Source organism: Macrotis lagotis, chromosome 8 (assembly GCF_037893015.1).
Source record: "Macrotis lagotis isolate mMagLag1 chromosome 8, bilby.v1.9.chrom.fasta, whole genome shotgun sequence".
Lineage (NCBI taxonomy): Eukaryota > Metazoa > Chordata > Mammalia > Peramelemorphia > Peramelidae > Macrotis > Macrotis lagotis.
In genome coordinates this window covers 188,854,106-188,874,363 of record NC_133665.1, presented here as the reverse complement: position 1 = coordinate 188,874,363, position 20,258 = coordinate 188,854,106, and the positions used below count along the sequence as shown (strand labels likewise).

Below are 20,258 nucleotides of genomic sequence, written 5' to 3'. Positions count from 1 at the left end.
TTTTTACGTTTGGGATTCAAATGCATTAAACCAAAATTATAAAATCAATCTAGGCAATGGAGGTAAGCTTTGAAGCTAGAATTTATTCTTCTTGAATTATGATCAGGAGTGGGGAAGTGGGGAAGTCATCACCGCTATCTTCATTTCGTGAGCATGACCCTGCACCTCTCACTGCATATTCCCCACCAGTATCCTCTTCCCACCCTTGCGTCCTGGGCAGTCTGTCTCCTTCTGAAAGTGGACACTGTGCTGTTCAGATATAGCCCCTCCTTCGTCTCCAGTGGGATGAAGAGTGACATGTTGGCCACACGGTTTCATTTAATGCATTGGCCCAGACCAGAGAGGACCCTCATGACTCTCAGCCCCCTTCTGCTTCCTATACTCCCCCTCAATGTAATAGCTTCAGATTCTCTTATCTTGCCCAATTTTCTCTCAGTGATAGACTAGCCACAATATAATCTTCTTTTTAAAATTATTATTAACTCCTTGGATTAATTTTAGTCTAGGGAAATTTGTATTGTGATAACATGTCTGTTGACTTTTGTTCAACTAATGCATTAATGGAAGCATTTTTACTTTCTCATGTATGGATTTTTTAAAAATTCTTTTTAAGAAAGAAAATGTATTGATCCAGAGACAGCCCTGGGTCCTCGAATTCAAGGACAATAGCAGAGTCTAACAGTTCTCTTAAGACATGGGCTTTGCATATGGGCCTGAAACTGGATTTATTGTGTATTTATATTGTCAGATGATTAACCCCAACAAGTTTGGATTGGAATACCAGGGATGAATGTTTTGCAGCCAAACTCAGGAAATCACCTGGTATCACAGGCTGATCTCATGGAGGGAGTGCCCCATTGGCTGCAATGAAAAGTAGTCAGTATTAGAGCAAATCCTTCTGGCCCAATACCAGTAGGTTCAGGTAGATTCATCTATCTGATAAATAGCTGGGTGGTGCAGCAGATAGAACACCTGGAGTCAGGAGGACCTGAGTTCAAATGTGACCTCAAATACCTGACATGTACTAGCTGTGTGACTTTGGGCAGGTCACTTACCCTGATCACTTCACCTCCAAGGCCATTGCCAGTCATCCTGATTCATATCTGACCACTGGACCCAGATGGCTCCAGAGGAGAAAGTGAGGCTGGGGACTTAGCACAGCCCCCTCCCCCACACTTAAATTCAGTTCATGTACTTGTCATGGCCTCACCTCCTCGATGTCATGGTCTTCTTTGAGGATGAAGGACAAACATCATAATCAGGAGGCATTATGATGAGAACAGAAATCACCTGTGCATGTTTCAGAAAACCACTGATTATCCAAGAGACCAACTTCCAGGGCCTGGATATAAGTTATTGTCTTCCTATAATAGCCTGGCATTCACTTTGTCTGCCCCTGATACTTCCAGGTCAGAGAATGCCAGCGACTCAGGAGAAACCAGAGAAGAGATTGTTCAAGACTCAGACCAGATGCCAGGGCAGCCCCTCTGTCCTGTGCTCTCTCATTTCTGTGGCCTTTTTGTCTTCAGAAACTTTACAACATGAGTATTTGATCTGGTTATTAACATTTTTACTCTGAGTTTAACAATCATCAAACTTGAATGTTTCAATGTAGAAAGAATAACAAAGATTGTATGTGAAGCCATCAGACAAGTTTTAGTGAATTAGCTTAACTTAGACCCACTAGTCATTCTGGTTGGACTCCCTTCTTTGGAGCTAGAAATGACTCTTCTTGAGTTATGTTCAGGAGTGGGGAAGAAGGGAAGTCATCATTGTCATCTTCATCTTCATTTGAGGGTTATCTATTAGATCGCTCAGATGCAATCATAACCATTCCATTTCTGTAGGAGAACTTTTCCCCTTTTGTTGAATTGGGCCACTTGTCTTGAATCAGTTTCTTTTAGGTGTTTAAGCATCTTTTTTCTTTTTTTTTTTTAAAGGTTTTTTGCAAGGTAATGGGGTTAAGTGGCTTGCCCAAGCTCACACAGCTAGGTAATTATTAAGTGTCTGAAGTCACATTTGAACTCAGGCCCTCCAGACTCCAGGGCCGATGCTCTACCCACTAAGCCACCTAGCCGCCCCTAGCATCTTTTTTTCTTAACTATTAATTTGCTTCCATTTTTACAAAGTATTCATTTGTCTATCCATCTATCTATCTATTATTGATCTCTCATCTGCCTCTCTGTCTCTCTACCTCTCTTTTGCCTGTCTTTCTCACTCTCTCTCCTTCCACTTCTCCTTCTCCATCCCTTCCCCCCCTTCACATCCCTTTCTTTTTCTAATCTTTATATCAGGCAGCAAAAACTTGGTACTGCAAAGCTGTTGGAAATGATACTTGGTTCTCTCTGCTTTCATTGATTTCCCCATTTTCAGACAGTACTCCTAAAGCTGGTTTCCCCACATAGTCAAGTTGATGGACAGGTCCTGATGTCAGTGAATGTTCACCTCTTTTGGGGGGTGCCCCTAGGTTCTAGTAAGTCCTAAGAAGACCACAAAGGTTGGAGAGGTGGAGGGGAAAGACTAGATTTGAAAAGGTTTAAATTAGAAACATGTAGGGCTCCCTCTGGACCCTTCTTCCGCTCCTCCAGCAGGTGAGCCTGGGGCTGAGGGTATCCCCTAATAGGCTGCCCCGGCTGTCCTTTCTGACCCCACGGCTCTGTGGTTCTGCTGGGTATTCTCCTGGATCTGCCTGGAAGGGGTAGCTTGTTTCTTGTGGCAGCTGTGGTCTGAAAACTTGCCCAAGGCAGACTCTGAAAAGTTAACTTGGTTTCCCACTGATTGACGACAAGATTTGAGAGACATTCATTTCTTAATTTCCTATGGACCTTCTGAGTTGGTGACGACTGAAGCAAAGGAAAGTGATGAGGGGCTTTGGAACATGGGCCCCGTGGATGAACTGCTGGGGCTTGGTCCTGCCCTTCGTGGCAGTCCTACACGTGTCCTGTGCAACAAGACTTTTACCCCCAAAGGCAAAGGTCTGGGCAGTTCGAGAGGCAACCGGGAAGAGAACCCAATAAAGAAAAACGTCTTTGAAATGCAGCCAGGTCCTGAAGGTGAAGATGATGTCTACCACTCCCTCACTCTAGATGAGACTGTGCAGTGGCAGTGCTCTGAGGGCTCTGTATTTGAATCTAGCCAATGGAGAAAGATGTTTTGCTCCACTTTGTGTCTTTTCTTTTTGTTCATTGGGGAGAGGATTAGTGTGAGAGAGTAGGAAAAGAATCCTTGTTTGATAAAAAAAAAATTCCCTTTTAAAAGATGCTTAGATTCCTCAGCAAATCAACTTTCCAGGTGGAAGGCAGCAGGGGAATTGGTATAGGAAGAAGATACTTTTTCTCCGAAAAATATTTCTTTTATGAGTTTCACTGTCCTAGAAGGACAATGTATTTTCTTCACCCTTCCTCCAGGGGTTGTGGGACAGTCCTGAATGCTGTTTTTATCTGACCTCTCTGGGTGAAGAAGACTCTTTCCTAGCCAGCCTCTTGAGAGTAATCCCCTAGGTTTTAGATGGTTTCCAAATGACCAGGTAAACACACCTGAGCTTTTTGTGGTTGGGCTCCAGAAGTCTCAGCTTATTTGCCTGTTTCTTGCTATCCTGGTTGGTTTTCCTCAAGCAAATTCTCTAGATGGCTTTGTCCTTCTGGTGAAACTTAGTCCTAAGTGGGCCCAGAAGCCACTGGCCTTCCCCTCCTGCACCCATCTTCTCTTACAAGGGTCTCCATCCACTAGCACCCTGGATTCCCTCTTGTCTTCTTTTTTGGACTTCCCACTGACTTAGGAAGCTTTGGATGTCCCAGTTCATTTGCAGAGCAGTTGATGGACAGGTCCTGATGTCAGTGAATATTCACCTCTTTTGGGGAGTGCCTCTAGGTTCTAGTCAGTCCTAAGAAGACCACAAAAGTTGGAGAGGTGGGGGGGAAAGACTAGATTTGAAGAGGTTTAAATTAGAAATATGTAGGTGGCTCAGTGTCAGAACCTTGGACTTAGAATCAGAAAGACTAGAATCCAGATTTTGCCTGACCTTTTTTTCATTTTCAATTGATATTTTATTTTTCCAATGACATGTTATGAATGTTTTCCAACATTCATCCACATGCATATACATATTTTTTGTTTATTTTGTATTATTACAATAATCTTGTGAGAGTACTGCAGTCTGTGTTCAGATTCCAATGTCTGTCTCTGGGATGAGTTGTCTTCCCCATCATAGCCACCAGAGAAGTTGTTTCAATATTGTCTGACTCTTAAGAGCTGAGTAACCCTGAGTAAGTCACCAAACCTCTCCTAGTGTCAGGTGCCTCCCCTGTAAACCAAGGCACTCAGCCATGGTGGTCTCTGCAAACCCTTCCGCCTCTTCTGTCATCCCCTGGTTCTAAACATGGAATGCTCATGGAGTTTGTGGAGTAGGTAAAGCTCGGCCAAATTCAACAAAGATTGTGCATTTTATTTCCTGAAAGGGGGCAAAAATAATGACAAATGTCAGAGAGAACCTCTGAGAAGAAAGTTCTTAGAGAAGAGTCCTTGGGGACTTAGGATGCTTTTGACCTCGATAGCCAGGAACCCATGGACAAGAGCTATGTGATCGAGAAGGCAGGGATGTGCTTCCATCTGCCACCTCAATTCATCCCTGTTACCCTAGCTTTTTGTGGTGGTGCCAGTGGAATCCAGAGAAGTGGCTCTGATTGATGTCCTGGAAGGTCAGTGTGTCCGGAGGCATCCGCTGTTGCTGAGAACAGAAGAAAGTGTCTGCTCGGATCACACCGATTAAGACCATCTCTGGAGACTGGCAGGGGAGTACTCCAGGGGATCTTGACTTGTGATGGGGACTGGGCAAGCTCCTCTGTCAACATCTTCACCCCCGAGTCTTCCTAGTCTTTCTGTGTTGATAATAGGCTCAGACTGGAAAAAGAATAATGGTCAGGAGAGTTCCTTATAAGGAAGGAATGGCAAAGGAAGGTTCTTTTTGACTTCATAAATTCAAATGAAAGACATTCTAATTCTACCTTTGAATTATAGTGTGTTTAGTGGTATTACATGCAATATATATCTCTTTATGAAGGATGTTGAGAAAATTCAGAGGCAATTGTAAAACTATATTGTGAAGCCTATTTATGACATTGTTGTTACATCTTCCAGAGAAGCAAGTGGTCCAGATGGATTTTAAATAAATGATTTGTGTAGCCTGGAAAGTAGAATGCTATATACCATTTTAGTTGCATTCAAATCAAGATGATGCAGTCAGATTTCTTTCAGGAAAATTTTCCGTTATGGTCGGAGACGCAAAGTATGTAGTGGCACTTCCGGCAGAAATTTGATAAATTCTGATTGGAAGAACCTCTATTTGTCAACCCCCAAAAGTAACTTTTTTTTTAAATGTGAAAACTCAGCGTCCTTTATACAAATAATATAAAATTTATTTCAAAGTGGCATTCCGGAGTTCTACCAGGGAGTTTGAAGGGTTCCCCTTTAATTAAAAGTGCTATCTATACACTTAGTAAAAATCCACAGTAGTTGAGAAATTGATTTTTTTTTTTTTTTTTTGGTTCAGGGAAAGCTGTGAGTTTCCTTGTATGGGGTAAATGTCACTCTGTTCATATCTTAGCTTAGCCGTGAATCACAACCTGCACTATTCCACCAGGTTGTCATAGAAACGCGGCTAACTGTCATTTCAACCGAAGCTACTGATGGTTTTATTTGTAGCTTTGCAAGATTATTAAAATTTAACAAAAATTATTGATTTGCTTTTTATTAACACTGGGTTATGTTTACCTTTAGTTTAGGCTACATGAAAGCTTTTTTTTCTGTTTTATTTAAAAAAAATTAAAGTGAAATTCAAGTATTATTAAATCCCTTTGGTGTTTTGCTATTTTTCCTTAAAATGTTATCTAGACTCTGCTGCATTAGAAGCTCAGTGAAATGGATTTTTATAAATCATTTTCCTTTTTCTTTGTTTATAGGAAGGGGGAGAGGCAAAAAAAAAATCACCTTTAACTTAACCTAAAAGATACCTGTCAGAAAAATATGAAATGCTGCATCAGGTACCTAATCTAAAAGTTTTCATTTTATTTCTGTTTCCTGAAGTCTGGCAAGAATGCTTCAGTGAACTGAGTTTGAAAAGTATATGTTTTCATATATGTATGGCTGAGAGAAATGACTTCCTTTTTAACTCATGAATAAGACAGGCTAAACTTATTTACAGTAACTTTATCTAATGGGCCGTGGATGAGGGCTTTTATGCAAAATAGTCAAGAGACTTGAATTAACTCTTCACATTGGCTGCACATTGGATGTCTGAGCTTCAGCAACATGTGGCATTTTATTCTATAAATGAGTTGCTAGAAATTCAATTTTTATTTAACACATTTCAGAACTCAGGGGTCAGCCATGCAACATTAAATATAAGTTTTGTAATGATGTATTCATTACCTACAAAAGACAAATAATAATTGTTTTATTATTTTGGAAATTTTTTTTGCCTCTTTAGGAAATAGTTAATTAGTTGATTAATGTAAAATGGACATTATCACCTTTTGACTTGTGGCAGAAAAGATTTGGGAAAGGATTACTTTATAGGCACATCTTTTTTTTTTGATATGGAGGATAATTATGTCATTGGCTGAATTGTTGTTTCCTTTTATCATTTTCTTTTTTTTTTTTCTTTTTGGAAGGGGGCACTAGGTGAATCTTTTGGTTAGCTTTGGGGACTGGGCATTAGACAGATGAGGAAACTGAGCCTTGACTTCAGTATGACTAGGGTCAGAGCTTGAACCCAATTCTTTGGGGCTTTCAGTCTAGCACTCTCTAATAGGGATGCCATTTTTATTATTATTAGTACGTCTATCAATTAGTAGTCGGCCAATAACCATTAATTAAGGGCCTGTTTTGTTCCAGACACAGTCTTAAGTACTCTGAAAGAAAGGCAAAGATAGCCTTTCCTGTTGGGGAGCTCCCCCTCCAGGAGGACAGATGCCTGCACAAACCAGCTCCATGCATTGATAGATACTTCTGGAAGGCAGGATTTTAGCTAGCCTGGGCCAGTCAGGAGCGAGAGATGAAGAGGGAGGCATTCTAGATAAGGGATACTGGGGAAAAGACCCAGAATCAGGAGAGGTGTGGAGATGTGAAGAATGAGGAGGCGAGGGTCTGAGTCATAGGATGGGGGGGCAGGTAAGAAGACTGGAGAAGTGGGTGGGGCCACTGAATGCTAAAAAGGAGGATGTCTGTGATCCTGGAGGGGAGAGGGCACCCCAGAGTTTATTGAGTAGGGGCCCATCATGATCAGACCTGCACCTTAGGAAAATGAGTTTGGCAGCTGAATGGATTGGAGAGAGGAGAGACGGGAGGTAGCTGTTGTGGTAATCTGAGCATGAGGTGGTGACTGTCTACACCAGGAGAGAGGGGGCCTATGGAAGAGTTGTTAATGTAGGTTTGGAGATGATGCCTGGACCCTCACCACTAATAAGGGAGTTAGGGAGAAGGCAGCTTGGTATGTGTTGAGTTCAAGATGTCCAGGGGATATTTGGAGATGTGAGCCTGGTGGTCTGCAGAGAGGCCAGGACTGTGAAAGTTGAAATGCAAATCATCAGTGCAGGCATGATCATTGAATCCATGGGGGCCGATGAATGAGATCACCAAGAGAAGTAGGATGGAAGGAAAAGAGAAGAGGGAAAGGTCAGAACTTGGTGGGACATTCCCATGGGATAGCCATGGTCATCTGTAGGGTAGAGCATGTTAGGAGAAGAGAGTGGCCAGTAGTGTCACTGTCCACAGAGGTCAAGAAGGATGAGAATTAAGCAAAGGCCAATGAATGTGGCAATGAGGGGCCTGGAGTGATGTCCCCAGCAAGATGGGAACCGACAGAGGCAGAAGAGGGAGAAGAGAGAAGGTGGAGGTCACTCACAGAAGGAGCGAGACTGGAAGATGGGGAGGTGGAGGGGAGGGTCAAGGGAGGGACATGGGCCTGTTGGCAAGCTGGAGCAAGGCCGCTGACCAGGGGACAGGAGGGGGTTGAAAATAAGCCGGAAGAGTTGAAATCTGGAGGAAAGGGGAGGGGCTGGATAGGACCACCTGTGAATGGAGAAGACCCTCTTTGTGCAGGTCTTGGGGGAGAGGAAGAGATAGCTGAAGCAAGGTCCTCTGGTAGCTAATCAGGTAGGAATTTGCAGGAACATCGGTCGGAATGTTTTGACTATTTTTAACTTGGAATGTTCAGTTTTAGAGTTTTATGCCCTTTTCAAAGAAGATTAATCTGAAACAGAAACACTTTGCACATGGCATTGGTTCCTACCATTTTTTGCTCTAGATTTGCCTTTGGACAGCCATGTCACATAATTTCTAAAATTACTAGTATTTTTAGCTTTCTGTTTTTGTCAAATAGAATTACACAGATATAAACTGCTCAGAACTAGTTGTGAGCTGGGTCTGTAGAAGTCCAAAGGCATCCTTGCCCTCCATGGGCCGCTGCCCCACAACATCCTGGGCTGTGGCTCCTGCTCCCAAGGTTCCTCCAGGCCGTGTCCACCATCTGGACTCTGCTGGTTTACTGACTTTTGGCCCCAGGAGAGACTGGACAGAGCCTTCCAGATCCAGGACGAGCCCTCCAAAGAGCATCTTTTATCCTGGTCTGTGATTTCAGGGGTGGTGACATCCTGCCTTTTGTGGGACACCCTGGTGACTGGTGGGTCACTGATGGGGTGCTTGGAGGCCACTTGGCCCTTATGGATTAAAGGAGACTTGAATCAGGGTCTTGGTGACTCTGATGCTCGGATTCGGTGCAGTTCCCTCTGAAGACATGGATCAGGACAAATCAGCAAAGCCCATCTGGGCCCCACCTGCCAGTCCTCAGATCCACCTCAGTCTTGGAACATCTTCTGTCATTGGACTGGCACAGCTCCTTTTGCCCTAAAATTAAATGAGACTGGGAATGGACCTCTGGCTTTGGTGGCCCTTTCCCCTCCCCAGCTCCAGTTTGGCTTGGCTTGAGCGCTGTGGTCCCTGGGCCTGCTGCCTGAGGCTCCCTTCACCAGATCACCTGGACTTGCTCTGTATTTGGTTTTGTGGAGTTGCCCTCCAGGGCAGGGACAGGGGTATTTTTATCAGGGCCCAGCATGGGCCTGGGATTTAGTTCCCTGTTGTGGGTCTTCTGATTTTCTCATTAGCGTTACCCTGGTAGTTCAGAGAAGCTGCTGCTGCTGCAATACTAATTATAAAGGTGTGTATCTGTGTGCATCTATCCACACACATACATTCATACATGCATGTGTTTGACTCTTTCCAGTCTGGAGACACCCCCATGTGCCATAGGAGCCCCCACTCCCCAAGCTCTTGTTTCTGGGGCTAAAGGTTTTTGTGTGATTTTATTTCTTTTGTGTTTTAAAATGCTCTGTTTTCTGGTTATTCAGTCAGTAAGAATTTTTTGTCTATTTCTGTTAAAAACTATTGTTTCCATTTTATATTTAAAAGGTATAGCAGGTTGTCTACAATAGATGGGCGGTTTCATGTGCAATCTTTTTTTTCTTATACAATATTATAGAAATGTTTGTTTTATTCCATAAATTAAAAATAAAATAAATAAACAAATAAATTTAGAATGGCTTTGTGCTCCTTCTTCCTCTGGCGAGCCTTTCCTGGTCCCCAGCCAGAGGGGCATTGGTAGCCACTCTTCAGGAAAGGAGCTGCCTCATTTTTTTCAGCTCCTTTGTTTCTTTACTTGTAGAATAGGTCTAAAGAGTTATTCTGCCCACTTTATAGGTTGCATTGAACCTTAAATGAGGTGAATGACTTTGGCAGCCTGAGATTACCCATGGTGGCCTCTATGAGGAAGTCAAGGGAGAGGGAACCTGGGGCTCCCAGGGATGCTCCTTTCTAACCTCAAAGGCCTTTGTGTTGAGATCTTGGTTCTTGGGTTCATTTGCCCCCTTTAGCTTGGAACTGTTTGATTTAGTTCAGGAGGCATTTATTAGGGAAGTGCCCAAACTAAGCAGTCCTTGCCCTTAAGGAGCTTCCATTTGGAAGAAGGGACTGACCACTTCCTCCAGGGTGGAGTGAGGCCAGACTCGTCATGAGTGGCGGTGTCTGGTCTATGAAGCAGGGTTGAGAGGTACATTGCAGAGGTGTTATCTTCTCTTCCTTCAGATCATCACCTGCCAAGTTGGAGTATTTTTTAATGGATAATTTTGTTTACTAAACTGTTTTTCCCCTGCCCACTCTCTACCTTGTTGCAGCCTGCTGAGTGTCCCCTGACACTTCTTTTGGTCTGATCATCTAGCAGACTGGTCCACTGGGATGGGTGTCTCACAGGTGGGACCCTGGGCAAGAGGGCTCCCTCAGTTCTTCCCAGTAGCAAGGTATGATGGTGTTTTGTCCTTTTCTTTCCTAGGAGGAAGAAAGTGAAGAGGAGCCCAAACTGAGATATGAGCGGCTTTCCAATGGGGTGACAGAGATTCTACAGAAGGATGCTGCCAGTTGCATGACCGTGCATGAAAAGGTACAATGCCCCCCCCCCACTCCATGTTGTCCCTTGGGGTATATCTCAGAGGGTCTGCAGAATAATGGTCACCATGAACTGTGTCTATCAAAGTAGAGGAGTCAAGAAACATAATGTAGGAATTGAGGAGCCAGTTGAGGGGGGCCTGGTCTGGCTGACCCTTAGTGAAGCCTTGTAGATCAATGGATTCATCTTCAAGGGCAAGAGAAAGAAGGGCAAGGACAGGGCCTCTGGGACCCCCCGCACCCACCCCCCCACACACACACTCTCACAGTGGGCAGGAGGAAAGGGAGCCTTGGACAAGACAGGATAGTCATGTTTGATGAACTGCCGAATTGTCCCCTCTTGGATCTCATTAAAAGAGTCCTAATTATTTGACAATATATAGAGGCAGCAGGATGGCCCAGTAGAGAGGGTGCTGGGCCTGGAACCAGGAAGACCTGAGTTCAGATTCAACCTCAGACGCTTACTTGTCTTGAGACCCTGGGCAAGTCATTTATCCACTATCATCTTCTGTTTTCTTCACTGTAAAATGGAGAGAATAAAAGCATGTGAAGAACAACTGAGAAAATATCTGGAAAGTGCTTAACCGGGGCCTGGCACCTCACAGGTGTTTAATAAAGGTTTGGGGTTTTCTGCTTTGTTTCTACATGGTATGATTTGAGGGCCAAACTAGGCCTATTGGCCTCAGTCTTTACTGAATGGTCTTCACATTTTTAAGTGAAGTTTTACTGGAATAAAAAATTGAAGAACCTATCTGCCAGGAAGTAGGTGACACTATTCCCACCGGACGTGATTGGCCATTACTTTGATCAAAGCATTTTGGTCTTTCCATAGTTGCTTTTATTTACAATATTGTCCTTAGATAAATTATTCTTCTGCTGACTTAATTCCTGCTCCTACCACAGAAATACAGGTACTCTGATTGTCTGAAATCATCTTTCATCATTTATATTTGTGCACCACAGTTTGTTCAACCATTCCCCAGTTGATAGACATCCCCTTAGATTCCAGGTCTAGATTTTTCTTTTTAATCCCTCTTCAAGTTCAACAAGTTTGTTTTGCGTGCTGCTCTTCCCTTTACCTTCCTTTATAATTCCCTCTTCCCTATCCCTGTTTAGTTTCCTGTTGGATTTGATATATATATATTTTTTAAACTAATTTTTTTAAATCAGGTAATGACAGTTTATCTTAACCTCTCATATCCCTCCACCAGTTTAGTGATAAGTCCTAATTTAGAAAAAAAGATAATGAAAACTCCCTTTAAAAACACACATGATCACACAAAATAAATCCCCACATTAGCCTTATCCTAAAAAATGTCTCATTCTATATCTGAGCCTTATCACCTCCCTATTAGGACACAGGTGGCAGGTTTCCTCTGGAATTTTGGTTGGTTACTGTGTTGATCAAGCCTTTCACAATTATTTCTCTTTACGACATTGCTGTCATTAAAAGAACTTTCCCAGTTCTGTATAACTTAGAACTTACTCAGCGTTGGTTCAGAAGAGTCTTCGCAGATTTTTCTCAAATGGTTTCCTTCATCATTTTTTATAGTATGATCATATTCCATTACACTTATATCCCATATCTTGTTCTGTCATTCACCAGTTGGTGGGTGCTCCCTCCCTTTCCAGTTCTTTACCATACTATCACAATCATATATTCAGGTCTTTTTAGTTAGAATTTGTTTTGCTTGGTGCTAATCCATTACTTAATATACCCTCCCTCTTATTTCTTCCTCTCCCTTTTCTCGTTTTCTAATTTTTCCGCTTTGAGTGAAGTATAATTCTTTAACCAACCTTGTCCGAGTGTTTTTTCCCCCTCCTTTGACCAGTTCAGATGACAGTGAAATTCAAATGTCATGTGTTCCTCCCACCCCTTTTCCTTGCTTTTATAGACTTTTACTTATGTGAGAAAATTTTTTTCCATCCTTTCTCTCCTTCCCTGTTGAGTCCTTTATGATTGTTCACCCATATTTACTTTTTAATGCTTTTTTGACAGTTATGTTTGTGCTCCAAAGTTTATATTCAGCTCAAGTCTTTTCATCAGGAATTCCTGCAAATCTTCTAGTTCATTAAAGATCCACTTTTTCCCATTTAGGAATTACTCAGTTTTTTCTGGGTGAGTTATCCTTGACTGTAAGCTTATGTCCTTTGCCTTCTGGAATAGCATGTTCCAAGCATTTCCATTCCTTTCTTGGTGGTCCTGACTGTGACTCCCCAGGTCTTGAATTCTCTTTCTGCTTGTTTGGAATTCTTAGTTTAATTTAGTTTAGACCTGGAAGCTCTGGGAGTTTTTATTTTGAAGTTTCAGGTAAGCGAGCAGTGGTCTCTTTCTATTTCTAGTATGTAGCCATTCTAAGCTGTCTTGGTAGTTTTCTGTTGATGGGGTCTGAAATATGTTGTTTCAGCTTTTATTTCATCATGATTTTTATGTAGTCTAATGATTTTTAAATTATCTCTTCTGGTTGTATTTTCCAGGGTAGTTGTTTTTGCAATGAGATACTTTGGATCTTTTAAAAGTTCAGACTTTTTTGGATTTTGTTTCAATAATTCCTGTTGTGTGATGGAGTCATTATTTTCTACTTGGGTATTTCAATTTTCAGGGTTTTTTTTCTTGAGTAAGGGTTTTGTATTTCTTGTTCCAAACTGTTAGTTCCTTTTCTAGCTCTTTCTTCCATAGCTCTTATTTCTTTTTCAATTTCTTCCTCCATTTCTATCATTTCCCTTATAGAAGCATTTTTTCACTCTTTTGCTCAATCTCTTCTAGACATTCTCGTTGAATTTGTGTCTGAGCTGTGTTTTTCTTTGAGGCTTTGTTTGTAAATATTTGGAGTTGTCCTTTTTTGAGTTTGTCCTGAGCATTTCTGTCTGCATATTCCTTGTGGGTTCTTTGGCTTGTTTGTTTGCTTGTTTGTTCTAGTCAAGTCTGACTTCAGACTTTATGTGGCAAGCCTGCATGCTTCGGGAGTGGGGTAGCATCTGGGTGGTTCTGCTGGCACTGTTGGGCTTGGTAAGGATACTTATTCCAGGATCTCAGGGAACAAGTTCTTGAAGGGGTTTGATTCAGGACAGTCAGTCTTTCATGTTTGACCCCAGTTTGTGTCTAAGCTCCAGGTGGACTGGCTCCTATCTGGGTTTTGATAACTGCCGGTGGACTCTGCACTTGTCAGGCAGGTGGAGAGCTTACTCCTCACTTGGGGTCCCAAACCTTGCCTCATCCCCAGGTCCCCCAGGTCCACTCCTCAGTTGCCCTTCTCTGTTGGCCCTCCCCAGTTGGCCCTGGGGAGCAGGCCGTCAGTCGGCAGCCACTCTGTTGGATCAGGGGCTTCAGGTTCTGGATTCCAAGGCCCCTAAGGACCTTTTCTGGCTTTCCACCCATATCCACCTGACCCAGAAAATGGGTTTCTGGATCAGGAGAGTCTGGGGTATTTCCTAGATTTTTCAAAGGACTTTCTAGTTAACTTGTCCTTTCAATGTATAATACGATGTTTTACATTGAAGGTCTTGGCAATCAAAGTTGGGTTTAGCAGTTTTTATTTTGTTATTCCCAATTCAAAATTCAAACAAACATTATTACAGAAATTAAGGACTTATTTTTGTGGAGAATAACTTTAAAATTTTTATTTTTCAGGAGGCCCTGAAAACAGTGGAAGTACAAAAATGATCAGTTAGCTGAGGTGTGTGAGAGGGATGTAGTAGCAAAGATAGACTGAAGGTTTTTGTTTTTGCTTTTTTTTTTTTTTTTAAGATAAACAAGAAGTGTTTGTAGGAAGAATCAGCGTTCCATGCTTAGACTCCAGTGTGTCTGAGAAATCAGACTTTTCCCTGGGGAGCCTCAGGATGAAGGTGGGGTCTACTTTTGGCCTTTATATGACCTGCCCTTCACTGATGTAGACCAGGTCAAAGTTGCATTATGAAATCTTTCAGACTTTTTGTGGCATCGGGGTCTCTTCTGATGCTGCTGATTCTGATTAGGATAATGGGGCTTTATGGGGCCCCTCTGTGCCTGGTGGGAGTCTATAGGGTCCTGCCCCATGGAGTGCCCCACCCCCGGCGTGCCGGCATCGTCTTTTTGTTGGGCTGGTCGTCTGCCCTGGATGACTAATCGGCATGACACCTGGTGCGTTCAAGCTGGCCGTGGGCGCTGGAATAGTCATACCTAGTTATGTCTGCACACCTGATGTTTTATTAACCAGTATTGATTTTTGGGCCCCAGGGACTTTTTTCTTCCTGAAAAAAGGCAACCTTGCAGGAGTGAAAGGCATTGCAGGGGATGAATTTCTAATGAAGCCCTTCTTTCCCTTTTTTTTTTTTTTGACTTCTCTCTTTAGTAGAGCTCCATATTTTAAGGGCCCGAGCCGAAATTTCATTTTAAACCATTCCATTTGATAAATCCTTTTAAACCTTGACTTTCTGTAAGGTTATTTTTTAAAGATTGTGCTGCTTGACTGACATGCTTAGCAGCACCAGTAAATGTGAGCATTTCATTATAGGTTGCAATGAAGCATACTTGCATGCAGAGAAACGCTGAGAATTGAGGGGCGAGGCAGCCGTGAGGAGGATCTGGCTCTCTGAGGTGCTCTGCGCAGGCCTGGTGCACCTCTGGGTGGACTGAGAGCTAGTTCATAGGGGCCAGCTCCTTGGCTGGCCTGTCTCTCCTGGCCTTCGGGATGCACGCCGACGCACATGCACTTTGACAGTCAACCCTAATGATGTTATGGCTTTACAGATCTGTCTGTGATTCTTTTTGTCTTCACCTTCCCGGGGTGCGCCCTGGAGAAGGGTCCAAGCGAACTTGGGTGCTGCCCAAACCTCATATGGATGGCTCCTAAGTAACTGGTGGAATCACTTGGCCTCATCCCTGCATGGGTGGTGGGCTGCATGTCTTCTTTCACACTGCATTTTTAATGTGCTGACACAGGTAGCCTGGTGGATGTTGGGCGATGAGGGTCTTGGTGACACCTTCTGACAGCTCACACTCTCCACAATGGGATCTTCTGTTCCATTCTGTCTGTTGGTCCAGGAGAGCTTGCGCTGCCCACATCCAAAGTCAGCGCTTGTCGGACATGCTGCTGATCATTCTCCCACTGAGTAGGAGAATTAATTGTGTCCTTTGTTGATTAATTGGCCTTTCTGTTCTTCTTGCAGTTTTTGGCACTGGGTACCCATTATGGAAAGGTTTATTTGCTCGACGTCCAAGGAAATATCACTCAAAAGTTTGACATTGTAAGTATACAATGTAGATATCATAATAAAATCATAATAAAGTCTTAAAAGTGTCAATATTTTACAAGTGTATTGTGTACTCCAATCTGATCATTTAAAGAAATGGATTTTAGCAATGATTTCTGTGTGTTTTGATCTCTTTCTTATAAGAGATACTGTGATCTTATTTTAATGGAATCAAGTGAAGAGGGAATTCTCTCTACCCCAGTTATTTTAAATATCTTTCTATAGACATCTCCATCGGGCTATTTACATTGAATCCCATTTAGATACCTTAGTGCAATTATAGTCAGCCATTCAGCTTCAAATCGAGTTTGCTTTCCCTTGTCTCATATGTATGTATATGGGTGTTAATATACAAGCACATATTTTCTAGATAAATTATTAAAAGAATAAACATCTTGCATTTCTTTTAGCAAATACCAGTCCTGATTTACATCCTTCACAGAATTTATAACATCCTAAAGGTCCAAGCTCCCTCATTAGCCGACTCTTGTCAATTGTCAGCACTGTTATCGTCTTATCAAGATGCCAAATGGAATTGAAAATTGATTGATTACCTTGCTAGTTGAGTTTATCTACTCCACATATATAAAGATAATATTTTATGTGAATGTTTGGAAGCTTGGACTCTTAGGGGATTATATTGATTGAAGGAGAAGAGCCAGACTTGTCTTATATTGTGGTTCTTGGAGTCACTTAGGATGAAGGAAATGCTGAATTCAGAGCTGTGTTCTGCCTTCCTCAGATGCACTTTGACATGGCTGGGTATTTTGAAAATATTGGCTTGTGACATAAATCCTTGTCCTTGAGGCCAGCCTCCCTGGTCAGAGGGTGTGTTGGAGAGAGTGGCACAGCTTGTCAGTTGGGTTGCCTGTTTTAAAGCCAACACTCAGATGGTGGAATTGATAGGAAAATGTAGAGGGAAAGCCCAGATGAAGTCTAGCCAGGGAGAAACTGGCATTTTACCTTTCCTTCTTGGTGCATATGCAGGATGGCAGATTTTCCTCAGGTACTTTCATGTTTCCCTGAATTGTTCACCTTGTCTTATTCTACCAAATGCTCAATCGGATGAGGAAGGTGCTCTTCCCTGGCACCAGCTTATCAACTGTAACAGTCTGTCATTGCATTGGCATGACTTAGTAAGCTCTTGTATCAGCCATGCCAATAAGACCTCATGGCAGGGACAGTGCCATTCACTTATCCGTTAAGCAGACACCTTGAACCCTACTCATGATGAGACCCTGTGTGCATGAAGGAGAGGATGGTCCACTCTACTGGATGTCTGCCTGAGTCTTCCCAGGGCTTGTGTTTTTAGCTCCTGTGTCATTTGTAAGTTTGGCCTCCTGGGATGTTGGCTGGTCCTGTTCTCCGTTGAGGTCCTTAGTTTTATAAGTCAAGTACTACAAAATTCAGTATTGTTCTTTGTATATCTTAGCAGAGAGTTCTGGTGGTCAGGTCAGGAAATGTTGACACAGGTGAGGCCCACAGGACCCTAGGGCCAGCGCAGTGTCTTTTGAGAAGGAGCCTTGGCTTCTGTTTCTCTCATCTCACAGAATTTCTTGGCTGCTCTCAAGGAGTCTTGTTTCTTTCTCCCGTTTTCTCTTGAAAACGAACTAGTCATTTCCTTTGGGAGAATAGGTACTTCAGAATTGGATCCAGGAGAACCTTTTTAGAACTCAGATTGAGTTTCCTTTCTCAATTCTAGGCCCTGGGACCTTTCTCTATGAAGTCATTTCTCATCCGATAGTCTAAGGTCATGGTGAGAGATATCAGCGTGGTCAAAGTTCCAGGAAACCCTTCTGGGACCTCACATCCTTTTTCTTTGACTCTTTTCAGAGTCTCTTCCCTCAGAGATGTACCTGTCAGGCTCGTTGTAGGGTGACTTTATTTTTGTCCCTGCAGCCCCAGGGAAGCTCAGGAGAGGGTCCGGTCATGGGGACGCCACAAATAAAATGATCATAATGTCGCTTGATGCAAAAGATGTCTGTCTTGGATGTCTTGGAATGATTTTACCTCATTCTTTCATGCAGAATTCCTTTGGAGAAAGCTCCAGAGGAAACCTTAGTTGCTTTGAAGCATAGGTTCCATCATTAATGGCTTGGGGTATGTGTGATGCTGAGCCAGAAGTAGCTATCGAGTTGAAATTCTTTGTGATGCTTTTTATCAGCATGCACATGGAGACCTGTAGGATCATTGATTTGGAGGTCACTAAGTCTGGCTGCTTGATTTTACAGAAGAGGAAACTGAGGCCCCAGGAGACATACTAACTTGCTCAGGGTCCCACAGGGAGGAAGTTGCAGAAGAGGAATTTGAAGCCAGGTGCTCAGGGCCCTGGTCCAATGTTCTTTCCATTGTATAGTTTCCTTGGATTCTCACTTGATCAGTAGGCATTTCTTGCCATATGTTCTAGACACCAGTGATACAAAAAGAAAAATGAAATGGTTCCTGTCTTTAGGGTGTTTATTTTTAGGAGGGAGCCATGGCTGTTCATTGGTTCTTATGAGAGTGGCTGTGGAAAGAGAAGTGACCTGGGAGCCTGAGCACCCAGTTTCTATTATTTTCCATTATTTTTCCTTTTTTCCTCAAGATGGTGCAAAGTGTATCACATGGCACCATTTGTGTACCGCTCAAGTTGGATGGGGCAGGGTCAAGTCCTAAGACTTAGATTTTTCTATGAATAATTCTAGGAAAGGATGTAGAAAGATGCATGTAAGGAAGATATCTTGGGAAAGAAGCTAGTGCAAGGGTTTGCTAGTTCTTGGTCATAATTGGGAGCCAGGGATCTATCCATAAGAGTTTGGGAGTTCAGAGGAAGAGGTGATAGTGAGAAGTGACTGGAATATTGAACTGATTTAATCATGTGGAAGATCAGGACACACAAAATTCTAGGGGAAACCAGAGTACAAGGAGCTGGTGATTCCATCTCCAATTTTTCATTCCAAATTTCCAATTCCAAAAATAGAAATTAAAAAAGATAATAGTGAAATGTATAATATTTAAATTGATTTTTAAAATTTTGTTAACGATAAAAAAAAATCTTGCTTTAGCAATGTGATAAAGCAATTTGAAGGTGTGGTTGTAAATTGAGTTTATTTTAATTTTTTAACCAATAAAATTTTATTTTTATTTTCTATATCTCAACCCTCTTCCTGCTTCTCTCAGTACACCATTCCCCATATCAAACACAAAAAGAGAAACAAAATAAGTTCGGCAGAACTAGCTAACAAAGGGGGAAGAACCAAAGTTGTGGAGTAGCAGAAGGTCTTCCAACACAGCTATTCCAAGAAGGTCCAGAAAATGCACCTGGTCAAGTCCTCTTTGGGAAACCTAAGAAGACATCAGAGTGAGTCAGAGTTCGGGTCAGCATAAAGAGACAGAGAGATCTATGGACATACATCTAGGATGTGGAATGTGGGGGATGCCATTGGAACTAGAAGAGTACTGAGGCTGAGTACTAGGGTAAGAAGTCCCAGGTCTAGAGTTGTGACCTTGAACTTGTGGGAGATGCAGGAGGAGAGAGGGATAGAGAGAGAGAGAGAGAGAGAGAGAGAGAGAGAGAGAGAGAGAGAGAGAGGGAGAGAGAGAGAGCGAGCGCTCAGACATCAGATTTCAAGAAATCATAAATAGAAACTTGCCCAGATCACTTGGAACCAGGAGGCAAAATGGAAATACAAAGTTTCCACTGATCACTTCCTGAAAAAAAATTACCAAGCACATTTATAGCCAAAATTCAGAGTTTTCAGACTGAAGAAATCCTGCAAGCAAGTAGAAAGACTTCAAATTCCGAAAAGCTCACATGTGATAATGTAGTAGTTATACCTGTCAATGGTCAGAAAGCATGGCTCATGATAGTCCAGCTTAGCAGAACAGTTTAGCAGAGAAGCTTAAGACTAATCCTAAAAGGGAAATATAGATTTTTAAGATTTCTTGGCATTCCTGATGAAAGGTCTAGAGCTAAGAATTAGCTTTGAAATGCAAGCCCAGGAGAAATGTAGAACTGTAAGCCTAAGTGAACAATACTAAGGGACTTTGTAAACATGGATCAACTATTTGCACTCAAAGGGATGATGGAGGTAGCCCCTCAGAATTCCATCAACATCAGGGGTCATAGAAGGAATAGCATTAAGAGGCGGACATGAGAAGAATGGGGAACATTATCTCACAAAATATGAGGTAAAAGTCTATAAATTCAAGCAGAAAGGGGTGAGGGAGAAGTGTGTGACATTTGGACCAATTCTTATTAAACTGGTCCCAAGAAGAAAGACTCCAAATGTACACACAGAAATACATTTCACTCAGTAGGGAAAAGAAGAGGGAAGTATGAGACTTATGGGGTGGGGAGAGGAGTATAAAAATAGCTATTTTTCTCGAGGGAGAGATTATCTTTAGGAAAACAAACTAATTAATGAAGATGGATTTCAAAGAAGTATTTAAAAGAAAAAAAAAGAATAGGAACTTATTATTGGGCTCCAGGTTTTGGGAAAGAGAAGGGCAGAGAAAGCATATTACACCAAACCTAGAACACTGATGCTAAACTG

The 20,258-nt window shown here is 42.4% G+C and overlaps 1 protein-coding gene across 3 annotated transcripts in view; it reads left to right on the top strand.

Annotated features, from left to right (window-relative positions):
• The window catches only part of VPS41 (VPS41 subunit of HOPS complex), a 162,289-nt gene that overhangs the window by 22,822 nt on the left and 119,209 nt on the right, over nt 1-20,258 (top strand). For 2 of the 3 annotated variants that reach the window (XM_074199209.1, XM_074199211.1), the window contains 2 exons: nt 10,379-10,486; nt 15,640-15,717. In XM_074199209.1, the coding sequence (XP_074055310.1) occupies nt 10,379-10,486; nt 15,640-15,717 (186 nt within the window). Of the gene's footprint in view, nt 1-685; nt 1,410-10,378; nt 10,487-15,639; nt 15,718-20,258 lie in introns of those variants that run through there. The other variant, XM_074199210.1, reaches the window with a different exon arrangement.